We start from the raw sequence: 23,450 nt of genomic DNA on the forward strand, positions 1-23,450 counted from the left end.
GGTCAATTGTACGCCGCCCCATGGGTCTCCCGGTCACGGCCGGCTACGACAGAGCCTGGATTCGAACCTGGATCTCTAGTGGCACAGCGCCACTCGGGATGGCTATTAACTCTCTAGATTGGCTCTAGATTGCTCTAGATTGCAGGAAAAAGCTGTTTCCCCTCCATGCTCATGTACTTCGTGCCCCCTCTAAAGTAAAAGGTGCATGACGCCCCTGATTGCACCTGTCATACCCTCCCAGATCTCCACAAGTGCGTAGGGCATAACGTTTAGGGTTTAGGTCCATTTGGGATTGGGCCTAAGACTACTACAACTGAATTTAGATGCGATAGTGACACGCCCCATGGTATACGATGTCTGTCACGCTCCCAATTCAATAACCTCCGCGCCTTGCGCACAGTGTGGTGCAATGTGAATGTCCTTCCATAGCTGTTAGTTGATGCCTTTGATACTATCTTTTGCATGGTGAGCGCGGAACACCCGAAACCTTCCCTTCTGACTGCCCGTTTGGACGATGATCAGTACCGAGGGTGCTGAAGGTGGAGGAGACCAGCCCTGCTTTCGGCTGGAGCCTTTGAACGCGCACCTACCCCGCAAAGCGGGGGACAAGGACGCCACCTCTAAAGTTACGGCCAACGGTGTGCAAGACATTGAGGATAGAATTTTGCGGATCACTGGTTATTACGGTTATTACCCGGGCTACTCCAGTCACAGAAGTAAGTAATGAAAACAGTTGTGAAAATAAAGTAAGAGTCAACTAAACGTAAGCGTAAAACTGAAGGGCTTTGTCAATTTCACACTATTGCTCCTCTTCATCCAGGTAGAGACAATGGCACGGGTAGTAGCCTTACTGTATGTGACCAGCATATTACAGAACAGGGAAGAAGCTTTGCTTTCCCATATGAAATGAATGTTAACCATTTATATGGGGTTGCAGGAATAGGCTAAAACATTATCTACACTCACAAAATATAGTGATTGTTGGGGCATGTGATTTTCTACTGTTTTTTTTCAACCAATTCTGTCAATCACTGATTGTTGTGTAATGTCAGAAGAGGGCATTTCTTTTTAATTCTTCTATTCTCTACCTGAGAGCTAGGGGTGCTGTATAGCCTATAATTCCATTTGTTTGTGGAATGAGCAGTAATGGAACCACATTCTAAGGTGATATGTGGCTGACACAGCTGCAGTTATGGAGACTATTGAATATGTTCCAGACAGACAGGCAGGCAGGCAGGCAGGCAGGCAGACAGACAGACAGACAAACAATGCAATATGATAATGTGACATGACATCAATGCAAATAACATCAATGCAAACCATTGTGCCTGTTACCATGACTGTAAATAATTTGAACTGTAGTGTTTATGTGATCATTTAACAATCTAGATGAGGAAGAGACAACATACACTCTATTAAATGTTAGATGCATATTGAATTGTTTGTTGCTGGTCATGTTAATAGTTTTGCAGCTTATTAAAATGATAAATATTTTATAGTAGACAAATGCTCTCCTCACATGCAACATCCCATGCTTCTATTACTCTGATTCTGCAGGACATTATATGTTTTCTGAAATGACAGAAACACAATGATAAAAAATTAATCCCGCATTGCGCATTGTACATGCATTGTACATGCATTGCAGATATAACAATCATTGGGATGCTTGCCACCTCACAGTTATAGAAGAAGCTGCAAGCAATCTGCCTGGGCTACCCTTAATTGGATTGATTTTGATTTGCAATAAATGTATGATTGCTGCGGTGAAATCATGGGTTGAGATTAAATGAGATTGATTATACGGGTTGTTCACAGGGGATCTCTATCTAAGAGCTCTGCAAAGTGGCAAAATCAGCATATACAGTTGAAGTCGGAAGTTTACATACACTTAGGTTGGAGTCATTAAAACTTGTTTTTCAACCACTCCACAAATTTCTTGTTAACAAACCATCGTTTTGGTAAGTCGGTTAGGACATCTACTTTGTGCATGACACAAGTAATTTTTCCAACAATTGTTTACAGACAGATTATTTGACTTATAATTCACTGTATCACAATTCCAGTGGGTCAGAAGTTTACATACACTAAGTTGACTGTGCCTTTAAACAGCTTGGAAAATTCCAGAAAAGGATGTCATGGCTTTAGAATCTTCTGATAGGCCAATTGACATCATTTGAGTCAATTGGAGGTGTACCTGTGGATGTATTTCAAAGCCTACCTTCAAACTCAGTGCCTCTTTGCTTGACATCATGGGAAAATCAAAAGAAATCAGCCAAGACCTCAGAAAAAAATTGTAGACCTCCACAAGTCTGGTTCATCCTTGGGAACAATTTCCAAATGCCTGAAGGTACCACGTTCATCTATACAAACAATAGTACGCAAATATAAACACCATGGGACCACGCAGCCGTCATACCGCTCAGGAAGGAGACGCGTTCTGTCTCCTAGAGAGGAACGTACTTTGGTGCGAAACATGCAAATCAATCCCAGAACAACAGCAAAGGACCTTGTGAAGATGCTGGAGGAAACAGGTACAAAAGTATCTATATCCACAGTAAAACGAGTTCTATATCGACATAACCTGAAAGGCCTCTCAGCAAGGAAGAAGCCACTGCTCGAAAACCGCCATAAAAAAGCCAGACTACGGTTTGCAACTGCAGATGGGGACAAAGATTGTACTCTTTGGAGAAATGTCCTCTGGTCTGATGAAACAAAAATAGAACTGTTTGGCCATAATGACCATCGTTATGTTTGGAGGAAAAAGGTGAAGGCTTGCAAGCCGAAGAACACCATCCCAACCGTGAAGCACGGGGGTGGCAGCATCATGCTGTGGGGGTGCTTTGCTGCAGGAGGGACTGGTGCACTTCACAAAATAGATGGCATCATGAGGAAGGAAAATTATGTGGATATATTGAAGCAACATCTCAAGACATCAGTCAGGAAGTTAAAGCTTGGTCGCAAATGGGTCTTCCAAATGGACAATGACCCCAAGCATTCTTCCAAAGATGTGGCATCACAAAGCCCTGACCTCAATCCTATAGAAAATATGTGGGCAGAACTGAAAAAGCATGTGCGAGCAAGGAGGCCTACAAACCTGACTCAGTTACACCAGCTCTGTCAGGAGAAATGGGCCAACATTCACCCAACTTATTGTGGGAAGCTTGTGGAAGGCTACCCGAAACGTTTGACCCAAGTTAAACAATTTAAAGGCAATGCTACCAAATACTAATTGAGTGTATTTAAACTTCTGACCCACTGGGAATGTGAAATAAATAATTATCTCTACTATTATTCTGACATTTCACATTCTTAAAATTAGTGGTGATCCTAACTGACCTAAGACAGGGAATTTGTACTAGGAGTAAATGTCAGGAATTGTGAAAAACTGAGTTTAAATGTATTTGGCTAAGGTGTATGTAAACTTCTGACTTCAACTGTACATACCCTTTACCAGTGACAGCAGGAAGAAATAACACCATTTGACACTCCACAATGCAATTACTACCAGCAATAGCTATCACATCAAATCAAAATCAAATCAAAATGTACTGCATAGAAGAAACAGCAGAGCATTTGACTGGTTATAATGACAATTATGTATAGCATATAGAGAACTAAATCTCATGAGATTAAGGCCAGTATTCTTCACATAAGATGCTATACTGGTCAGAAATCCTATAGGCTATAATTGTGCCTTTCATTGTAGTATGCAGTATGTGGGAGTAAATTGAAGGAAGATCTGATACTCTTGTTGAAGATGTCAGAGAAAAAGATCACTGATTCAGTGTCCATGAACCTATTGTGATTCATACTCATAAATACCTTATCTGAACTGAAATATCCTTACTGAATTGGATTTGACTTGTCACACACAAGCTCCTTAGCATTTCCTAGCTGTTATATAAAAGCTCATCTAAATTAATTAGTTGTTACTCAGACCTAAAGAACAATGGAAGTCAGTCACACACATTATCACTCTGGGTGAATAACAAGTCACCAGGCTTTAGTGCATCAACCAAATTCAATCAAATGTATTTATAAAGCCCTTTTTACATCAGCAGATGTGACAAAGTGCTTATACAGAAATATTCTAGTCCATCATACATCAGTTTTCCTGGCAGAATGGGAAATAAGTTTCAGCATAGCAAGAGAATGTCTGAATTGATATTATTTTATTTTATACTGTCAAAAGCCCAGTGCAGTCAAAGAATGTGATTTTCCTGTGTTTTATATACTGTATATTTCCACACTATGAAGTTGATGTCTGAGAATTGCCTGACACTTATTTGTTAGTTAGATTTTGAAATCAGAATTAAATGTCTCTTGAAATGTTGCATATCATTTAAAAACATCTGTTGGGTTGAAGCAAAAATAGCACAGATATAGAACATTAGTTTGATCTTACCAACGCCATTGGGTAATTCTATTTTTTGCCATTTTCTGTTGGCGTTTTGCTATTGTTGCCATCTGCAGTGAGTTAAAATATGCCTCCAAGGAGATTCATGGACTACATTTTCAGAAAGGGTCTTGGCTAAAGTTCACACAGTGGTTGTGATAACTTGTTAAGTAGTGATATGACAAAAAATTCAAATGTTTTGCTCACATTAAGTGATAAAATAACTGTGAAATTGCAAAACTGACTAAAGTTGAAGTGTTGCTTTGAAATTGTACAAAATATTTTTCCCTGTCTCTTACCCCAGCACAAGTCCTCAGATCAATTCTGGGAACTCCTCATTGGCCCTTCTCAGCCAAATTGCAGATCAGTGTCCCTTGAACAAACATTAGTTTAATTTATTATAATTCGTGGTGTATAGTATCGTGCCTGTGAAGTGCTGAGATGGCCTGTTCAGAGGAACTGGCTGGGCTGGCACACCACTGGGCAGACTGGCAGAGGAGAGAGGAAGTGAAATGACAGGCCCTGGCAACGCCACTCAGCACCGGGCCAGGCTGGCAGCTCACATTAACATTGACATTAGAATAAGAACTCTCCTTGGAAACTCCAGAGACTGGTGTATGACTAGGCACTCTATGATACTTATGGCTCTAAAAGTCTCCCCAGACACACAGACAATCACATTCATGTTTCAATTTAATCATTTAAGATTTTACTCAGACATTCCTCATGTAGGCCTGTGTCTGCACTCACTTTCCCTTGTCCCACTTAAGCCTCACTCTTTCAGCGTGCTATTTTTAACTAGCGTCTAATGGAATGTGGGCTTTCTCTTGAACCACCATAGCACTGTTAGCCCTTAGCTCTCTTGAGAATGGGTTAAAACCTGTACAAATTAATGGTGAAATATTTATTCAAAAGAGTTTAAGGACTCCTGTGTGTTTGCCAATGTAGCAAACACACAAACATTAGAGGCAACTTAACCTCACACAAGAATCTAGATGCTTAGGATAGGTAATTAAAGGTAACTCTGCATACACTGCATATTCTTGAAAGTGAGTTTGACCTCATATTCTTAGTGTTATTGAGACTTTAGCAACATTATGGCACAGAATATTCAACTGATGGAAGAAATGCACAGCTATTTACCACCTTGAGTTTGGACATGCAACCATCTGTTAAGACCAGATCTCTACTCCACTAATGGATTGACTGTTAGAGGTTGTGGTTACCATGTGTTGCCCCCTCTCTCCTCTGGTCAGCCTGTTCTTTAACTCACTCCAAACAGCAGCATAGTACCTGTTCAGTACAGCCAATCCCTCCAGCATAGAGAGATTTATATACACTGAATGTACAAAACGTTATGAACTCTGCTCTTTCCATGACATAGACTGAACAGGTGAATCCAGGTGACAGCTATAATCCCTTATTGATGTCACTTATTAAATCCACTTCAATCAGTGTAGATGAAGGGGAGGAGACAGGTTAAATAAGTATTTTTAAGCCTTGAGACAATATAGACATTGATTGGGGCGGCAGGTAGCTAAGTGGTTAAGAGCGTTGTGCCAGTAACTGAAAGGTTGCTGGTTCTAATCCCCGAGCCGACTAGGTGAAAAATCTGTTGATGTGCCATTGAGCAAGGCACTTAACCCTAGTCGCTCTGGGTAAGAGTGTCTGCTAAATGACTAAAATGTAAATTGTGTATGTGTGCCTTTCAGAGGGTGAATGGGCAAGACAAAATATTTAAGTGCCTTTGAACGTGGTATAGTAGGTGCCAGGCTCACCGGTTTGTGGCATGAACTGCAATGCTGCTGGGTTTTTCACTCTCAACAGTTTCCCGTGTGTATCAAGAATGGTCCACCACCCAAAGGACATCCATCCAACTTGATACAACGGTGGGAAGCATTGAAGTCAACATGGGCCAGCATCCCTGTGGAATGCTTTCGACACCTTGTAGAGTCCATGCCCCCAACGAATTGAGGCTATTCTGAGGGCAAAATACTTAAATACATGTAATTTTGTCCTTGAAACATTTAATTGAAATACTGTAGAATTCCTATGGAGGACTGCTTCTTCTGGGGAGTGCTTATATGGCCGACCGGTGGCTCCAAAGCCTCTCATTGGCCAATACATAGCATCCAGGATTTATATACCTCATTGGTCTCCTAGTGCCCTCTTGTGGTCTATTAAGCTATCTAAACCTCAGCATGAAGTCTCATTCTGTCCTCCAAAGAAATTATAGCTGGTAAAAGGGGAGCTGTGACTGGAGGTCTACTAAGCCTAATTACTACCTGCATGTATAAGTCAACATGGAGCGCTCCTTAAATCGCACCCACGCTGAAATCCATTATATCAATGGTTCTAATGCAGAGTGACTTACACAGCCTCAGTGACCCTAGAAGATCCACTGAATGCACATAACATGGGTATATGTATGGCATATGGTGCTCTAGATGACCAGAGTTATATTTATACACAGTAGACGCCAACATCATACAGAAAAGAGTTGGTAATGTTCACAACTGATGCTCTCACTCTGCCACTCTCCCTAACGCCCACTAGATGTCCTCCTCTTAAAACTAGTCATCTTCGATTAAAACCATGGGCAATGGTTTTAATCATCAATCTTAACTTCACAACCTCACACCATTTTGTATAGTCCTGGAATGATTCAATATGCGTGAGAACAATATAGATGCAAATTGTATCCTTTGTAATAATCATATGGGTTAGTCAGAATACTATTTCACTACCACCTACTCTAATACATTATTTCAGTGGCTCTCTGTCCTCTCTCTCCTCGCTCTCCTCTGTGTCCTCTCTCACCTCTCTGTCCTTTTCCTGCTCATCTCTGAGACGTACTGATTAACAGAGAGATGCATAAAGACAAAGGGCTGTACGGTGGCAGAGGAACACGGGCTAATCTGAATGACAAAGGGCCTGAATGGGGCGACTGCGTCAGTGTATCGGGCCAGAGCACACCGGAGCACCACCGTTGCTATGGAGGAGTGATGGGTTTATTTTAGAATCTGTACCCTGGTCCAAGATGCGACAAAAGCATTGTGTTGGCTATGGATAAACCCTGGTCAGGGGTCTCTGGGGTTGTGATGAGAGGCTAGGCGGATGTGGTTGGTCGGCAATAAGGTGGATAAGTGTGTCATTGGGACACAGAGTGAGAGGGCTTGTCCCAGTCCTTATGCCCACCCTATCCCAGCACTAGGAATGAGAGTCACACCAGATGTTCCATCTCACCAGCTGCTACAGTGGCTTGTGAAAGTATTCACCACCCTTGGCATTTTTCCTATTTTGTTGCCTTACAAGCCGGAATTAAAATTGATTTTTGGGGGGTTTATGGCATTTGATTTACACAACATGCCTACCACTTTGAAGATGCAAAATATTTTTTATTGTGAAATAAACAAGAAATAAGACAAAAAAATCTGAACTTGAGCGTGCATAACTATTCACCCCCCCCCCCTCCCCAAAGTCAATACTTTGTAGAGCCACCTTTTGCAGCAATTACAGCTGCAAGTCTCTTGGGGTATGTCTCTATAAGCTTGGCACATCTAGCCACTGGGATTTATGCCCATTCTTCAAGGCAAAACTGCTCCAGCTCCTTCAAGTTGGATGGATTCCGCTGGTGTGCAGCAATCATACCACAGATTCTCAATTGGATTGAGGTCTGGGCTTTGACTAGGCCATTCCAAGACATTTAAATGTTTCCCCTTAAACCACTCAAGTGTTGCTTTAGCAGTATGCTTAGGGTCATTGTCCTGCTGGAAGGTGAACCTCCGTCCCAGTCTCAAATCTCTGGAAGACTGAAACCGGTTTCCCTCAAGAATTTCCCTGTATTTAGCCCCATCCATAATTCCTTCAATTCTGACCAGTTTCCCAGTCCCTGCAGATGAAAAACATCCCCACAGCATGATGCTGCCACCACCATGCTTCACTGTGGGGAGGGTGTTCTCGGGGTGATGAGAGGTGTTGGGTTTGCGCCAGACCTAGTGTTTTCCTTGATGGCCAAAAAGCTTGATTTTAGTCTCATCTGACCAGTACCTTCTTCCATATGGTGGGTAGTCTCCCACATGCCTTTTGGCGAACACCAAATGTGTTTGTTTATTTTTTTCTTTAAGCAATGGCTTTTTTCTGGCCACTCTTCCGTAAAGCCCAGCTCTGTGGAGTGTACGGCTTAAAGTGGTCCTATGGACAGATACTCCAATCTCCGCTGTGGAGCTTTGCAGCTCCTTCAGGGTTATTTTTGTTCTCTTTGTTGCCTCTCTGATTAATGCCCTCCTTGCCTGGTCTGTGAGTTTTGGTGGGTGGCCCTCTCTTGGCAGGTTTGTTGTGGTGCCATATTCTTTCAATTTTTTAATAATGGATTTAATGGTGCTCCGTGGGATGTTAAAGTTCCGGATATTTTTTTATAACCCAACCCTGATCTGTACTTCTCCACAACTTTGTCCCTGACCTGTTTGGAGAGCTCCTTGGTCTTCATGGTGCCGCTTGCTTGGTGGTGCCCCTTGCTTAGTGGTGTTGCAGACTCTGGGGCCTTTCAGAACAGGTGTATATATGCTGAGGTCATGTGACACTTAGATTGCACACAGGTGGACTTTATTTAACTAATTATGTGACTTCTGAAGGTAATTGGTTGCACCAGATCTTATTTAGGGGCTTCATAATATAGTCTCCATACCATGTCCGTGCTCTATGTCAATATCCGTGCCTTATGTCAATCCCCTAAGCTCTCAGTGATTAGCATCCTTGGGCCAAATGTGCTGACTAGCTACCTTTCTTTTCCCTCCCTGTCTAGCTGCTGGCTCCACTGTGGTTAGGCAGGGCTATTTTTAAGTCTAGGTGCTGCAGCACAGGTTCACTGTACTGTTGTTCATATCTCTGGTGAAATATTGCTGTCACTCCCTCGCGGGGGGTGCTGAGAATGTTTTATATTTTGGTCCGCTCATACAGTGTGCTACATTTGTGATAAAAATACAAAATAAAATTAGCAGGGGGTGCTGCATCCCCCTCAACACCCCTTCTTCCCACGGCTATGTTCCCCGGCCGGCTTGCCTTGGATTGATTTTTCTGGCGTGAGAGTAAGCAGGGTGGGGGATATACTAAGATTATACAGGCAGCTGACCCTCTGCTCTGTGTCTCACCGCATTGATGCTGTTGTATGCTATTGATGTAGGCCGACAGGACGGCGAGGCCCATTAGAACCTTTGATTGTGAAAACCGCAGACAGAGGCAGGATGACAGGGAGGGAGGGCAATGTGAGACGGAAACTCTTGACCACACTCCCATGGTCCAGTTAGCACATAACGTTATGAGAACCATATGTTTCTTAGAGTTTGGTGAGAGCGTGGTTGTCCTATGGTTATTTTGCATACAACCTTCCCACAACTTTCTGGGAATGGTGCAAGATAGTTGCTTGGCTTTGGAACATTCTCAGTACATTTAAGGAACTTGACAAAACAATGTGGTCCTCTGTAGCTCAGCTGGTAGAGCACGGCGCTTGTAACGCCAAGGTAGTGGGTTCGATCCCCGGGACCACCCATACACAAAAATGTATGCACGCATGACTGTAAGTCGCTTTGGATAAAAGCGTCTGCTAAATGGCATATTATTATTATTCTTGGAATTTCATTACTTTAACAAAACGTTTCCTAACAGTTCAAACATTGTTACATTTGCTTTCAATTTTGGTAATGTTCTAGGAACGTTATCTAACTGGTTTGACATTGGGAATGTTCTCAAATAGTTCAGAGAATGTTAAGAAACAACAATTATTTTGTGGGAATTTCAGTACTTCAGATAACGTTTCCTACAGGTTTCCCAATGGTTCTATTTAAAGTCATGTTCTCAAATTATTCCTAGAACATTAAGAAAACATTCCATTAAAACCACAAGAAAACTTTAGTAATGTTCAGAAAACGTACTAAGAATGTTGTTTAAAAACATGTACATTACGTTTTCGGCATTAGCAAAACTCTCGCTATCCTCTATCTTGTTAAGTGTATTCTTAATGGGTGCTTGTTTCTTTTGAAATGGGGTCCATTTGAATAGACTAAAATGAACAGCTTTGTATGCATAAAAAAACATGGCATGCCAGTGCCATCCTGGTGGAGCAAGTGGACTAATTCCATGGATAGAGAACAGAAGATTCTAGGTTCTAAATCACTAATGCTGTGTCAAAATAAAAAATAAATGTTTGCATGATTAATGCATAAGGAAATTCATTTCCATGTGTCATATCTGTGCTTAGAAAAAAGAAGAAAAAAAGGAACCCAAAATAAGCTAGCAGGGGTATTAAAAGTCTAATTGAAACATTCAGTGAAAGTATTAGGAACTTATTCACAAACCTCCAAATAACCTATTATTTCCGTTAATAAAACCTCCCAGGAAAAATTTAAAGGAACCAGAGTAAAACGTTCTCAGAACCTCCCTGCAACCTAAAAAAAAAACGTTCCCAGAACAGGCAATTTGTTTCATTTTTAACGGTCAGGAAACATTTGGCTTCATTCACAGAACCAATGGGAAACAAAAAATGTACGTTCCCACAAATTCCAAGGAACCAAATGTGCTAGCTGGTTATGCCCTGAGCTCACGTGTCACACCCTGGCTCTAGGGACTCTTTTATGTTGAGCCAGGGTGTGTAGAGTCTATGTTTTGTGTTCTTTGTTTCAGTTTCTAGTTCATGTGTATCTATGTTGGCCGGGGTGGTTCTCAATCAGAGGCAACGAGAATCAGCTGTTGCTTGTTGTCTCTGATTGGGAACCATACTTAGGCAGCCTGTTTGGCACAGTGTATTGTGGGATCTTGTTCCGTGTTGGGTTGTGTTTGTTACCAAGGACTTCACGTTTCGTTTTGTTGTTTTTGTTCGTGTGGTGAATATATAATAAAGTATGTTTGCATTCCACGCTGCGCATTGGTCCAATCCTTTTGACGATCGTGACAGAAGATCCCACCAATACTGGACCAAGCAGCGTGTTTCGGAGCTAACGCCGGGTAAGGAGATGGAGAAGTTGGCGATGGCCCAGGTGGGCCAATGGTGGTCCTGGGAGGACATGTTCGAGGGCAGAGGACCATGGGCAAAGGTTAAAGCCTTGGCGAGAGAGGAGGTACGGCGCCAACAGTGTCGTCGTCGGACAGGCGAGAGGCAACCCCAAGACATTTTTAGGGGGGGGGCACATGGCATGGACGACGGGGCTGCTGGAGGCAGATAAGGGGCGAGTTTGTGGACTAGGAGAGAAGGCCACCGGGTTACGGGAGCCATTGGTGATTAGAGGGAGGGAAAGTGTAGAGGCACGGCCCGTTCCTGATCCCCGTATAAGGCCAGTGGTGTGTGTTCCCAGTGCGGTCCGGCCTGTTCCTGTCCCACGCACCAAGCCTGTGATGCGCGTCGCCAGCCCGGTCCGGCCTGTTCCTGCCCCTCACACCAAGCCTATGGTGCGTGTCGCCAGCCCGACCCGGCCTGTTCCTGCCCCTCGCACCAAGCCAATGGTGCGCGTCGCCAGCCCGGCCCGGCCTGTTCCTGCTCCCCGCACCAAGCCTATGGTGCGCGTCGCCAGCCCGGCCCGGCCTGTTCCTGCTCCCCGCACCAAGCCAATGGTGCGCGTCGCCAGCCCGGCCCGGCCTGTTCCTGCTCCCCGCACCAAGCCTATGGTGTGCGTCGCCAGCCCGGCCCGGCCTGTTCCTGCTCCCCGCACCAAGCCAATGGTGCGCGTCGCCAGCCCGGCCCGGCCTGTTCCTGCTCCCCGCACCAAGCCAATGGTGCGCGTCGCCAGCCCGGCCCGGCCTGTTCCTGCTCCCCGCACCAAGCCTATGGTGCGCGTCGCCAGCCCGGCCCGGCCTGTTCCTGCTCCCCGCACCAAGCCAATGGTGCGCGTCGCCAGCCCGGCCCGGCCTGTTCCTGCTACCCGCACCAAGCCTATGGTGTGCGTCGCCAGCCCGGCCCGGCCCGTTCCTGCTCCCCGCACCAAGCCAGGGGTGCGCGTCGTCAGCCCGGTCCGGCCCATTCCTGCTCCCCGCACCAAGTCAGTGGTGCGCGTCGTCAGCCCGGCCCGGCCCGTTCCTGCTCCCCGCACCAAGTCAGTGGTGCGCGTCGTCAGCCCGGCCCGGCCCGTTCCTGCTCCCCGCACCAAGCCAGGGGTGCGCGTCGTCAGCCCGGTCCGGCCCATTCCTGCTCCCCGCACCAAGTCAGTGGTGCGCGTCGTCAGCCCGGCCCGGCCCGTTCCTGCTCCCCGCACCAAGTCAGTGGTGCGCGTCGTCAGCCCGGCCCGGCCCGTTCCTGCTCCCCGCACCAAGCCTGTGGTGCGCATCGTCAGCCCGGTCCGGCCCGTTCCTGCTCCCCGCACCAAGCCAGGGGTGCGCGTCGTCAGCTCGGTCCGGCCCATTCCTGCTCCCCGCACCAAGCCTGTGGTGCGCATCGTCAGCCCGGTCCGGCCCATTCCTGCTCCCCGCACCAAGTCAGTGGTGCGCGTCGTCAGCCCGGCCCGGCCCGTTCCTGCTCCCCGCACCAAGTCAGTGGTGCGCGTCGTCAGCCCGGCCCGGCCCGTTCCTGCTCCCCGCACCAAGCCTGTGGTGCGCATCGTCAGCCCGGTCCGGCCCGTTCCTGCTCCCCGCACCAAGCCAGGGGTGCGCGTCGTCAGCTCGGTCCGGCCCATTCCTGCTCCCCGCACCAAGCCTGTGGTGCGCATCGTCAGCCCGGTCCGGCCCGTTCCTGCTCCCCGCACCAAGCCAGGGGTGCGCGTCGTCAGCCCGGTCCGGCCCATTCCTGCTCGACGCACCAAGCCTGTGGTGCGCGTCATCAGTCCGGCACAGCCCGTGCCCGTTTCACCGGTGCCTGGTCAGGTACCGGTCAGCTGCTCCACACCGGAGCCTAAGCAATCCGCTCCACCGATGTCCGGTCCAGCTCCAGCCAGCGGGACCAGACCAGGGGCACTACGGGGGGGTTATTAGAGGGTGGTGGTCACGCCCGGAGCCGGATTCGCCTCCGAGGAGGAATGCCCACCCGGCCCTCCCCTATTCGGTTTAGGTTTGGCGCGGTCGCAGTCCGCGCCTTTGGGGGGGGGGTACTGTCACGCCCTGGCTCTAGGGACTCTTTTATGTTGAGCCAGGGTGTGTAGAGTCTATGTTTTGTGTTCTTTGTTTCAGTTTCAGTTCATGTGTATCTATGTTGGCCGGGGTGGTTCTCAATCAGAGGCAACGAGAATCAGCTGTTGCTTGTTGTCTCTGATTGGGAACCATACTTAGGCAGCCTGTTTGGCACAGTGTATTGTGGGATCTTGTTCCGTGTTGGGTTGTGTTTGTTACCAAGGACTTCACGTATCGTTTTGTTGTTTTTGTTCGTGTGGTGAATATATAATAAAGTATGTTCGCATTCCACGCTGCGCATTGGTCCAATCCTTTCGGCGAACGTGACATCACGCCTCTGCTGGGGCATACTGGGAAACCTACAAGTGGTTTCCCCTCTCCTGTGCAGGATAATATAATAATAATAATAATAATAATAATAATATGCCATTTAGCAGACGCTTTTATCCAAAGCCACTTACAGTCATGTGTGCATACATTTTTACTAAGACAGTGGGCACTCCTCAATCAAAAACAATAGCATGAACAGGGAGTAAACCCTTTGAAAAAGAGTTCTGAATGATACCCTGTTCTTCCCTATTATTATACTGTACCTTGTAGGAGCTACATTCTTTGTGTCTGGTCCATGCTCTCTCCAGCCCCCTTTCTGCTGGCATGACAGAGCACCATGAAGTGGGCTGGATGTGTGGGTGTTGGAGAGAGGATGTGCAGCCAGTCTCGCTTCTCTTTCTCATCCAGATCCTACTGCAGCAGATCTCCATGTCGTGAGGTGTAGTGGGGAGTTAGGGGTGGTGGGGGGACTTAGGTAAGTCCCTTCCCTGTCTCAGTTTAATTCAATCATGTTGCAGTGGCGCAGACAACAGGACAGGACCTCTATATATAATCTAAGACTGAAGGAGTAGTGAAGTAGGGGAGAAGTGCCAGCAGAGGAGAGAGAGAGAGAGAGAGAGAGAGAGAGAGAGAGAGAGAGAGAGAGAGAGAGAGAGAGAGAGAGAGAGAGAAGCAGCTAACACAGCATAATTAGCTGGGGCTGCTTGGTTACCTTCCAAACAAAGCAGCTGATTTGCGGAGCAAACCAAGAGGAGGGGAATGCAAGGGAGGAGGAGGGGGAACGACAGGAAAGAGATGAAGGGAGTGATTGCACGGTGCCCCACACTTGAATCTCAGTCTCCCTTGGAGACAGTGCAACAGTAGTCTCCACTCCACAGCACTTCTACTGAGCTCCAGCACTGAGAGAAAGAGAGAGAGCATCTGAGTAAGAAACAGTGAGGGAGTCAGCTCAACTGATTGAGAAAGAAGGAGATATAAGAAGATATAAACATCAATATACATTTAGAAAGAAGAGACGGATAGAGAGCTATAGCAAGCCGCCTGTGGAGGAGCCAGGAGCCTGGGGATGCAGAGGGATTGCAGGAGGAGCTGCTGAATGTAGCAGCAGTCCAGGCAGACAGACAACACACACACATCCCAGGGAGGGACTGTTGGCTCTGCCTCTAGTGGAGGATGAAGAAGCACTCGGCCAGAGTGGCTCCTCTCAGCTCCTACAGCTCCCAGGTCCTCACCTGCCCCATCTCCGAAGGTAAAGACACCAGACTGGGGGTAGGAGACGGGGGAGAAGGGACGAAGTCTGGCCCTAGGCGCCATGTCTGGGACGTGTGTGTACGTTTGTGGGTTTTGCGTATGTGTGCGTGTCTGTGTGTCTAAGATGGGCAGCATTGGCAACTCATCAAACCCTTCTATAAGAGCGAGGATATGTGTGGAGAGATTACAATATCTTTATGCATTGTTAATGCCTATGGCTAAACAACTATGGCAGTTTAGCTGTTTTTCCATATTAGTATGTTTGTGGAGGCCTTGGTGTAATGTGGTCATTACATTGTTCATTAAAATCAACCCCAAAGGGCAGAATATGAGAGAGGTAGAGAAAGAAAGAGAGAGGGAGGGGGAGAGAGTTAAGGTAGCTAAAACAAATTTGGATGTGTCCAGTCTTAGTATAATTGTGTTGCTCTGGGCTTTCTATGATTATGTAAAGGGAACAGACTGTGCCTTCCACAGACTGGGCTCCTCATTAAGTCTATGAAATGTCAGAAGGGCTTGAAAATATAGTTATCAAGTAGACTATAATGTTCTTCATTATCTTGTGACTATTCACAATCATACACAATCAGATTAATGCTTATATTACCAATCAACTGTTAGGATTATTTAAATACTTTCACTTGAATGACTGTTTTACATAACTATGAGAAACATTCATGCCTTTGCTCTTTACCACTCTTTGGGAGGGGATACAGAATTTATCGACAGGGACTCTGGTATCAAAGCATATGTTTAGTTGTGTTCAAGTTGTATTTTGTGCCTTACCACTCATGTTGCCATACCCAAACAGGCTCTCACATCTGTTCTTTCTTTCTTACTTGTCTTGCATGTGATTAGTTTTAGGCAAAACCCATTTAGAGAGGGACATGGGTACCTTGTCATTTAAATGGGACTGTTCTCTCCACAGCCATACAATGTCCTGTCTCTAAGGCTTTAAGATATCATCCATTGCCTTTGTATCTATTTTCCAGAGATTAACAAAATATACACTTAATCTTAATCCTCAATTAAACCATGTATTTTATTCTCACCTGGTATGGACTATATGCATTGCCTGACCTCTGTATACCCCTGCAGGAACATTCATGTGAACTACTAGCCATCTATTAGATTCAGCACTAGTTTATCCATCACTGTCTCCGACACCCTTCCTCTGTCATGGATTGGAATGCGCCACGTTGTCAGCATATACTGTATATGTTCTCTTAATGGGAGTTTGTATTTCACACCTTTGCTTATGAGTCAACTCAAATAATAGCTTGGGGCTTAATACAGTATAGGTAACTGGCTGTATATAGGTACCTACTAGGTAAAGGTCTACTAAGCAGCAGTGCGTAAAGATATTCCTGTCCTTTGCAAGACCTCAGCCATATGATGCTCTCAGGTGTCTAGACTACAGTGTGTGAGATACCTTAGTTTGTGTTATGCTATTATTTGCTGTGCCCTACTGTATTGTAGTTTAACTTTTTATAGCACCATCAGCAGACAATATTGCAGTCTGTTTACAGGAGCTCAAATGTAGCCAATAATTCAGCATTAATGAGGTGGAATGTGGAATGATAGTTTTGTTTTAATATCCACATCCTGGCAATGGATCAGAGCATGGTGCATTTGCCTGGGGAAACAGGATGCTAACAAGCCTACAATGTGTCACTCTCTGCACCCAGCACCCACTACAGTACTGTACAGTGAATTAGGTCCTGTCAGTATGGGCATGGTCTTTGAATGGTCAATGGGAGGAGGACAAAGAAATGTAACTTAGCGTACAACATCTATACTTCTGCTTTTAAACCATGCAGTTCTTGATTGTCTCCCTTTCTCCGCTGAAGGTATATCTGTCTGTCCCCATCTGGGACAAAGTGAGATAAAACATGTCATCAATCTTTAGTTTTAAGGCATACAAATCGATAAAACATTTAAGTGCCAAGTTTTGCATTTCATGGATGTATTGGAGATGACACTTTCATCCAATATAAAACTCTACATTATTAAACTCACCACTACACGCCAAGATCCCAAGCCAAATTGCTCCAAATGCCAGTGAAAGTTGTCACAGTAACCTCAGTGTGACAGATACAGTTTCCCTATCAAAATGATCATTTGAAGAAAGAAGTCAAACAACATAGACTGGAACTGATTCTCATGCATTGTTTGTCTTCATAATGTGTGTTTGGCCAGCATTGTCTTTTCGTTCCTCTGGAAAGGCACTTTTTGGAGAGATGCAATGCTCACCTAATATTATGTACGAACTGTAGGTGTATGAATGCTTTTCAATGCTGTTACTGTTAGGTTTGTCATCATGACGTTTCTGCCCACACCTTAGCATGGGTACTGAATAGCAGCATTATTGTATCTTTGGGTCAGACAGCATAAAGTGTCTTTCTGGGTGTGCTGCTGAAGTCTTTTCTCCTACTTCTAAGGCTTTCAAGTTTTACAGAACCCAGCACACACACTCTTAAGCATCTATGACATTTTAAGCCAGCAATTAATGTTACCCTTGTTCTCTTTCAATCAAAACGGATTTGAAAGAGTTTCATCTCATACATATTCCAATCCATTACACACTGCTTTCTGATTTAGAGAACCTAAGGGGAAGAGTCAAGGTATGAATCTCAGTGGCACACTTTTATAGTTTTGAGCTGGATTTTTATTTTGGAACGGAAGACTGCTCTGAACCAAAGGTTCGTTTTCTCTCTGGGAGCAGAGGGTCGATACCTAGTGGTGCACGTTAGGGGTTTTATTGGATACCTTTGAGGCACTGATTGTACTCATATTGCTTTGAGCACTGCTAATGCTCCTCCTTAGAGCTCTGAGTAGAGGGGGGAGAGAGAGAGAGGCTGCTACTTCCTGCTTTATTGTAATGTAATGTCTATAGCCATGGTGGAAATGGCAGGGCTGAGCCCATAGTGCTGAACCAGCAAGCTGAAAGTGAGCAGCAAACACCCAGCACATGTCATATTTTATTCCTGCCCTGGTGTAAATTGATCGTGCTCTGGAGGGTTATATATCGGATCCTAACTCAGTCCGGAAACGCCCTCACATCATCTCAGTGACACATACACAAACCACACACACACACACTACAGCAAGTAAGCAATGACCCAGAAGGCATTCAGTCCCGCAATCCATTAAGGCAGTGCACCCCCCAACATTATTCTGCTTTGACTGCAAAATGACTGCTGCAAGGAATAACATTCAATATAAGTCCTTACATTTCTGTTTTCAATTCCTGGTTGTCTGTTGTAGTGGGTTTGATGTGTGTGCTCACAGTTAGTTTTAGGGTTCTCCTTGCTCCCAGTCTCCCTACGCACACTGCACCAGTCCAAATACCACCCAGTCTGCACTGAAGCCACTGAATGCAGAAATGCACACTCAGAGCTTTGCTAATCTATTCTCTTTACAGTCGCAAGCAAAAACAAAAAGGCAGGTCTGCTAACCTTTTAACAATGTTTTCTTGCGGTTGTAAAGATGTCAGGAGTCTGCCGTAGTTGCCCTGCTATGTCCACAAGGGAAAGTGGAAGATCTTGCTCAGTGCTGACTTCCTAGTGGAAGATCTTGCTCAGTGCTGTAAAGGTGTTTTTGAAAAGTCTTATTCCTCAATAGTCAGAAATCTGACCTACTGTATCAATCCTGTAGTTTCTTTAGATAGTGATAGAAAGCATGATAAGAAACAGGAGGCTGCCACAATTGACAAGGTTGTCATGTCTTTCTAGACGGATGTCACGTGATTGGGCTGACACATCCATATTGTGGATCGTTTTTTGGGCGTCAGGTTTCTGTGCACGTCTGACTACATGTCTATGTTAGGACCGTATCCACTGTGCTATATCATGACTTTACGGTGCTATTTCTGACATGGGCAACCAGCAACCACCATACTAAGGTAATTCAAACTGGGGGATTGACTGCTCACTAAGGACGAATGATCAATTCTTGCTTGCTTACCTCAGCGAGGCAGCCAGGATAGTGTCAAAGAATGGAGCATGGAACCCATTGGCCTATGGAACAATCCACTGTAAATGTATTTGTGAAAACTATTCCACATCAGCTTTATTCTCAAGTGCTAAGTGTTTTATTGTGAAAACTGAACATTCTAATTGATTGTGTCTGTTGATGAAAAGAGGGTCAGAGACAGCTGTATTACACAATTGCATGTCATGAATCTCTCATGCCAATGGCTACTCAAGTGGTACACATGTACTAGTTGTGTACTGTCATCAACAACCACACACTGGAAACACAAATATTAAAAACCCACGCATATGCCTTGTCCACTGTGCTGGGCAAATACCACTGTCCATGGTGCTGAAGCCATTCAGCTGTCCATGGTGCTAAAGCCATTCAGCTGTCTATGGTGCTGAAGCCAGTTCCACTGTCCATGGTTCTAAAGCCAGTTCCACTGTCCATGGTCATGAACCCAGTTCCACTGTCGATGGTGCTTAAGCCATTCAACTGTCAATGGGGCTGAAGCCAGTTCCACTGTCCATGATTCTAAAGCCATTCAACTGTCCATGGTGCTGAAGCCAGTTCCACTGTCCGTGGTGCTGAAGCCAGTTCCACTGTCCGTGGTGCTGAAGCAATTACTCTTCAGCCACACCTACGCCCATGCCTCTCACAGTGTCACATGCCTACATCAATAACCCTATCCCCTACATAGTTCAACAGCATGTGCTTTCCCCCCACAGGAGAGGAGGGTTCTGAGTCTCGTGCGGACACACCAGGCAGTGAGGCCAGTGGAGAGGGGACATCGTACCAGACGTGTGCTAACACAGTGCTGAAGGTGCTGGGGGGCATCCTATTGGTCCTATGTGTCTCCTCCTCTTGGGTGGGCACCACTCAGCTGGTCCAGCTCACCTTCAAGTCCTTCTCCTGTCCCTTCTTTGTCTCCTGGTTCAGCACCAACTGGAACATCCTCCTCTTCCCTCTGTACTACGGAGGCCATGTGGTCACCACCCGGGACAAGCAGACGCCTATACAGAGATTCAGGTGATTTATTATGACAGTGGGGAAGGGCATATACATATATTTCTCTTTGAGAAGCCATAGACTACATAGACTATATGGAGGGTATTGAATCAGTGGTGACACCCAGAAGTGTTTATGGGAGCTACAGCCATTATAAGATTTGTAAAATGCTGTTTGTTCAGTATTCAGTGGCTTTGATCTCCTCCAGTGCTCAGTGAGACGTTGTTTATATGACACATCCCTCCTCTAATTACCATTGGCACTCAGGCGTGTGAATGGGGATATTGACCGCAACCAGGAGAAATGGCCATTGAAGTAATGGTGATGTCTGCATATTTCAATTAAGCGGCTGGAAAAAAACAACAAAAATTATCTAATTTACCTGAACAGTTTTGACTTCCATCCAAAGTTTTTGGATTCCCACTCTTACATTTAGTAATGGGAATAGACCTAGAACTAATCCCTTTGATAAGTGCTCTTACCAACAACAACCATTTTTAGAAGTAAATAGCCTCTCCCATTGCTCTATCCTCCATTTCCTCTCTATAATTCTATTTGTCAGAGAGTGCAGCAGGCTTTTCGGGGAAGATGGGATGACCCTTAAGCTGTTCCTGAAGAGGACAGCCCCCTTCTCCATCCTGTGGACCCTGACTAACTACCTGTACCTGCTGGCCCTGAGGAAGCTGACCGCCACCGACGTCTCAGCCCTCTACTGCTGCCACAAGGCCTTCGTCTTCCTGCTGTCCTGGATCGTCCTGAAGGACCGCTTCATGGGTGTACGGGTCAGTACTCTACCACTACTATTACTTCATTGGGCTTAGTCACACAGCTACCCAATGAATCATACAGGGGAGTGGGACAGTAGGCACAAGTATTAAGGTTGATTGGTTTACCTCCCTCATCCCTACCTGCAGATTGTGGCAGCCATAATGGCCATCACAGGCATCGTCATGATGGCATACGCAGATGGTTTCCATGGGGACTCCATCATAGGCGTGGCCTTGGCTGTGGGCTCTGCCTCCACATCGGCTCTCTACAAGGTTTGTTTACTAAGCATGTCTGTTTACTGAAATTCTTAGTATTTTCAATTAGTTTTACACAAAGTTCCATCAGTAAAACATACTTGGACATTGTTTCCTCTGCTGCAGGTGCTGTTTAAGATGTTCCTGGGCAGTGCCAACCTGGGTGAGGTGGCTCACTTCCTTTCCACCATGGGCGTCTTCAATCTTATCTTCATCTCCTTCATCCCCCTCATCCTCTACTTCACCAAAGTGGAGCACTGGGGCTCTCTGTCCTTGCTGCCCTGGGGATACCTGTGTGGCCTGGCCGGGCTCTGGCTGGGTGAGTGGACACCTATGGGAGACACACACCATTTTTTCTTACTTGGAAAGATATTTGGGTTAACATTGTCATTTCTCTTCCAGTGTTCAATATCCTGGTTAATGTTGGTGTGGTGCTTACGTACCCCATCCTCATCTCTATAGGGACACTGCTCAGTGTGCCCGGAAATGCAGGTATGTGTCTGTTTGTGTGTGCGTGTGTGTACGTGCATCCGTGAGTGTGGATGAAGTAAAGTTTATACTGACATTGACTTTTGTAAATAAACTAACTGGTTATTTTCTTCATCATCTTTATAATGCGCAAATGTTGAATGTCTGTATCATCTCTGAAATGTGTGTTAAGGCCTCTTTATTCTAGTGCATGCAGAGGTATTGTATCCAGAGGTCAGCACTTAAGGCCCCCTCAGCAAAAAGATTACACAGCAAGTCTGACTCTCTCACCTCGGAAACCCAATCATCAATGTGCCTTCACACAGACACAGCAACTATCCCTCACTAAGGGAGGATTAGGTGTCTAAGGCAACAATAAATGCCTGCAGACTAGTTATTTTCCTTAACCACAGAGGCCTGTATGAAGGTCAGTGGGTTACGACAGCTTGGCGCGGTGCAGGGGTCTACACTCTTAGAAAAAAGGCTTCTAAAAGGGTTCTGCGGCTGTCCCTATAGGATAACCTTTTTTGGTTCCAGGTAGAACTCTTTTGGGTTCCATATAGAACCCTCTGTGGAAAGGGTTCTACATGGAACCCAAATGAGTTCTACCTAGAACCAAAAGGGTTATATCTGGAACCAAAGGGGGTTATTCAAAGGGTTCTCCTATGGGGATAGCCGAATAACCCTTTTTGGTTCTAGATAGCACCTTTTTTTCTAAGAGTGTAGGCCAATAGAGCAGAGAGAAAATGTATTGGCCATTTTGTGCTGATTGTAAGCTGCATTGTTAGCTATGTTTATCTCTCTGTCCCCCCTACCTCCTTCCTTCCCCTCCTTCCCTCCCTCTCTCTCTCCCACTCTCCCTCCCTCCCCCCTCCGTAGCGGTAGATGTGTTGAAACATGAGGTTATCTTCAGTGTGGTGCGTCTGGCTGCCACTTGCATCATCTGCCTGGGCTTCCTGCTGCTGCTGCTTCCTGAGGAGTGGGACTCCGTCACTCTGCGCTTCCTCGCCGCCTTCGCAGACAAGAAGTCTGAGGAGCATGGCGAGGAGCTGACCGAGTCCAGCATCCACACACGCAGCCGCAGCCGAGCCAATGGCACAGTCTCAATCCCTATGGCATGATCCCATGATCCTCCACTGCCCCATCCCATCACCAACCCCCATCCTCGCACGTTTCTACATGTCCCATCAGGGAAGCGTGGCGAGATTACTCTGGTGCTGACTACAGACCAGGAAGTCCAAAATCAGGAGAACAGGAAGTGTATCTAGGACTGAGAGAAACTATCAAAGCTCTGTCACTTTCCCCAGGAACTACTGGGGAGTGAAAAGAGAACATTTACTGCTGAGTTTGCTGAGCAGAAAGTTGGAAAGTGTTATTTACTTTCTTGAACTCCTTGCCACGCCCATTCTTGCCCGTCACACGCCCCTAGACCAGTGTTTCCCAACTCCGGTCCTCCAGTACCCCCAACAGTACATATTTGTGTTGTGGCCCCGGACAAGCACATCTAATCATCTAGCCCTTGCCAAGTTGAATCAGTTGTTTTTGTCCGGGGCTTCAACAAAAATGTGTGCTGTTGGGGGCACTGAAGGACCGGAGTTGTGAAACACTGCCCTAGACCAGGTAAACCCAACCTTGAACCTGCTCCACGGACTGTATTCTGTGAATATAAATATTGAAAGGGCCAGTTTGGCTCAATCTTATATGTATTTATTGAATTTACTCAGAGGTGTATCAATATAGTATTTACATTTTACTTCTTATATAGTATTATGTACAGGAATGGGTTGGGAAATACAGTTCCTTTAGAAAGTATTCACACCCCTTGACTTTTTCCACATTTTGTTGTGTTACACCCTGAATTTAATTACATGTAAAAAAAATAATGTCACTAGCCTACACACAATACCCCA

The 23,450-nt window shown here is 45.7% G+C and overlaps 1 protein-coding gene across 2 annotated transcripts; it reads left to right on the forward strand.

Annotated features, from left to right (window-relative positions):
- Positions 1–514: 514 nt before the first annotated feature.
- Positions 515–22,661, forward strand: LOC311145254 (solute carrier family 35 member F4-like; the record flags this gene model as incomplete). Of its 2 annotated transcripts, none has more annotated exons than XM_084181488.1 (7): positions 515–716; positions 19,771–20,071; positions 20,613–20,832; positions 20,965–21,090; positions 21,199–21,391; positions 21,475–21,564; positions 22,420–22,661. In XM_084181488.1, the coding sequence occupies 7 exons, from the start codon at positions 515–517 to the stop codon at positions 22,659–22,661; spliced, it is 1,374 nt and encodes a 457-aa protein (XP_084037614.1). The 2 variants fall into 2 exon arrangements, with proteins under 2 accessions (XP_084037614.1, XP_084037615.1); XM_084181489.1 differs by lacking the exon at positions 515–716 and adding an exon at positions 14,990–15,065.
- Positions 22,662–23,450: the final 789 nt, after the last annotated feature.

Source organism: Coregonus lavaretus, assembly GCF_964263955.1.
Source record: "Coregonus lavaretus genome assembly, chromosome: 18".
NCBI classification, from domain to species: Eukaryota; Metazoa; Chordata; class Actinopteri; order Salmoniformes; family Salmonidae; genus Coregonus; species Coregonus lavaretus.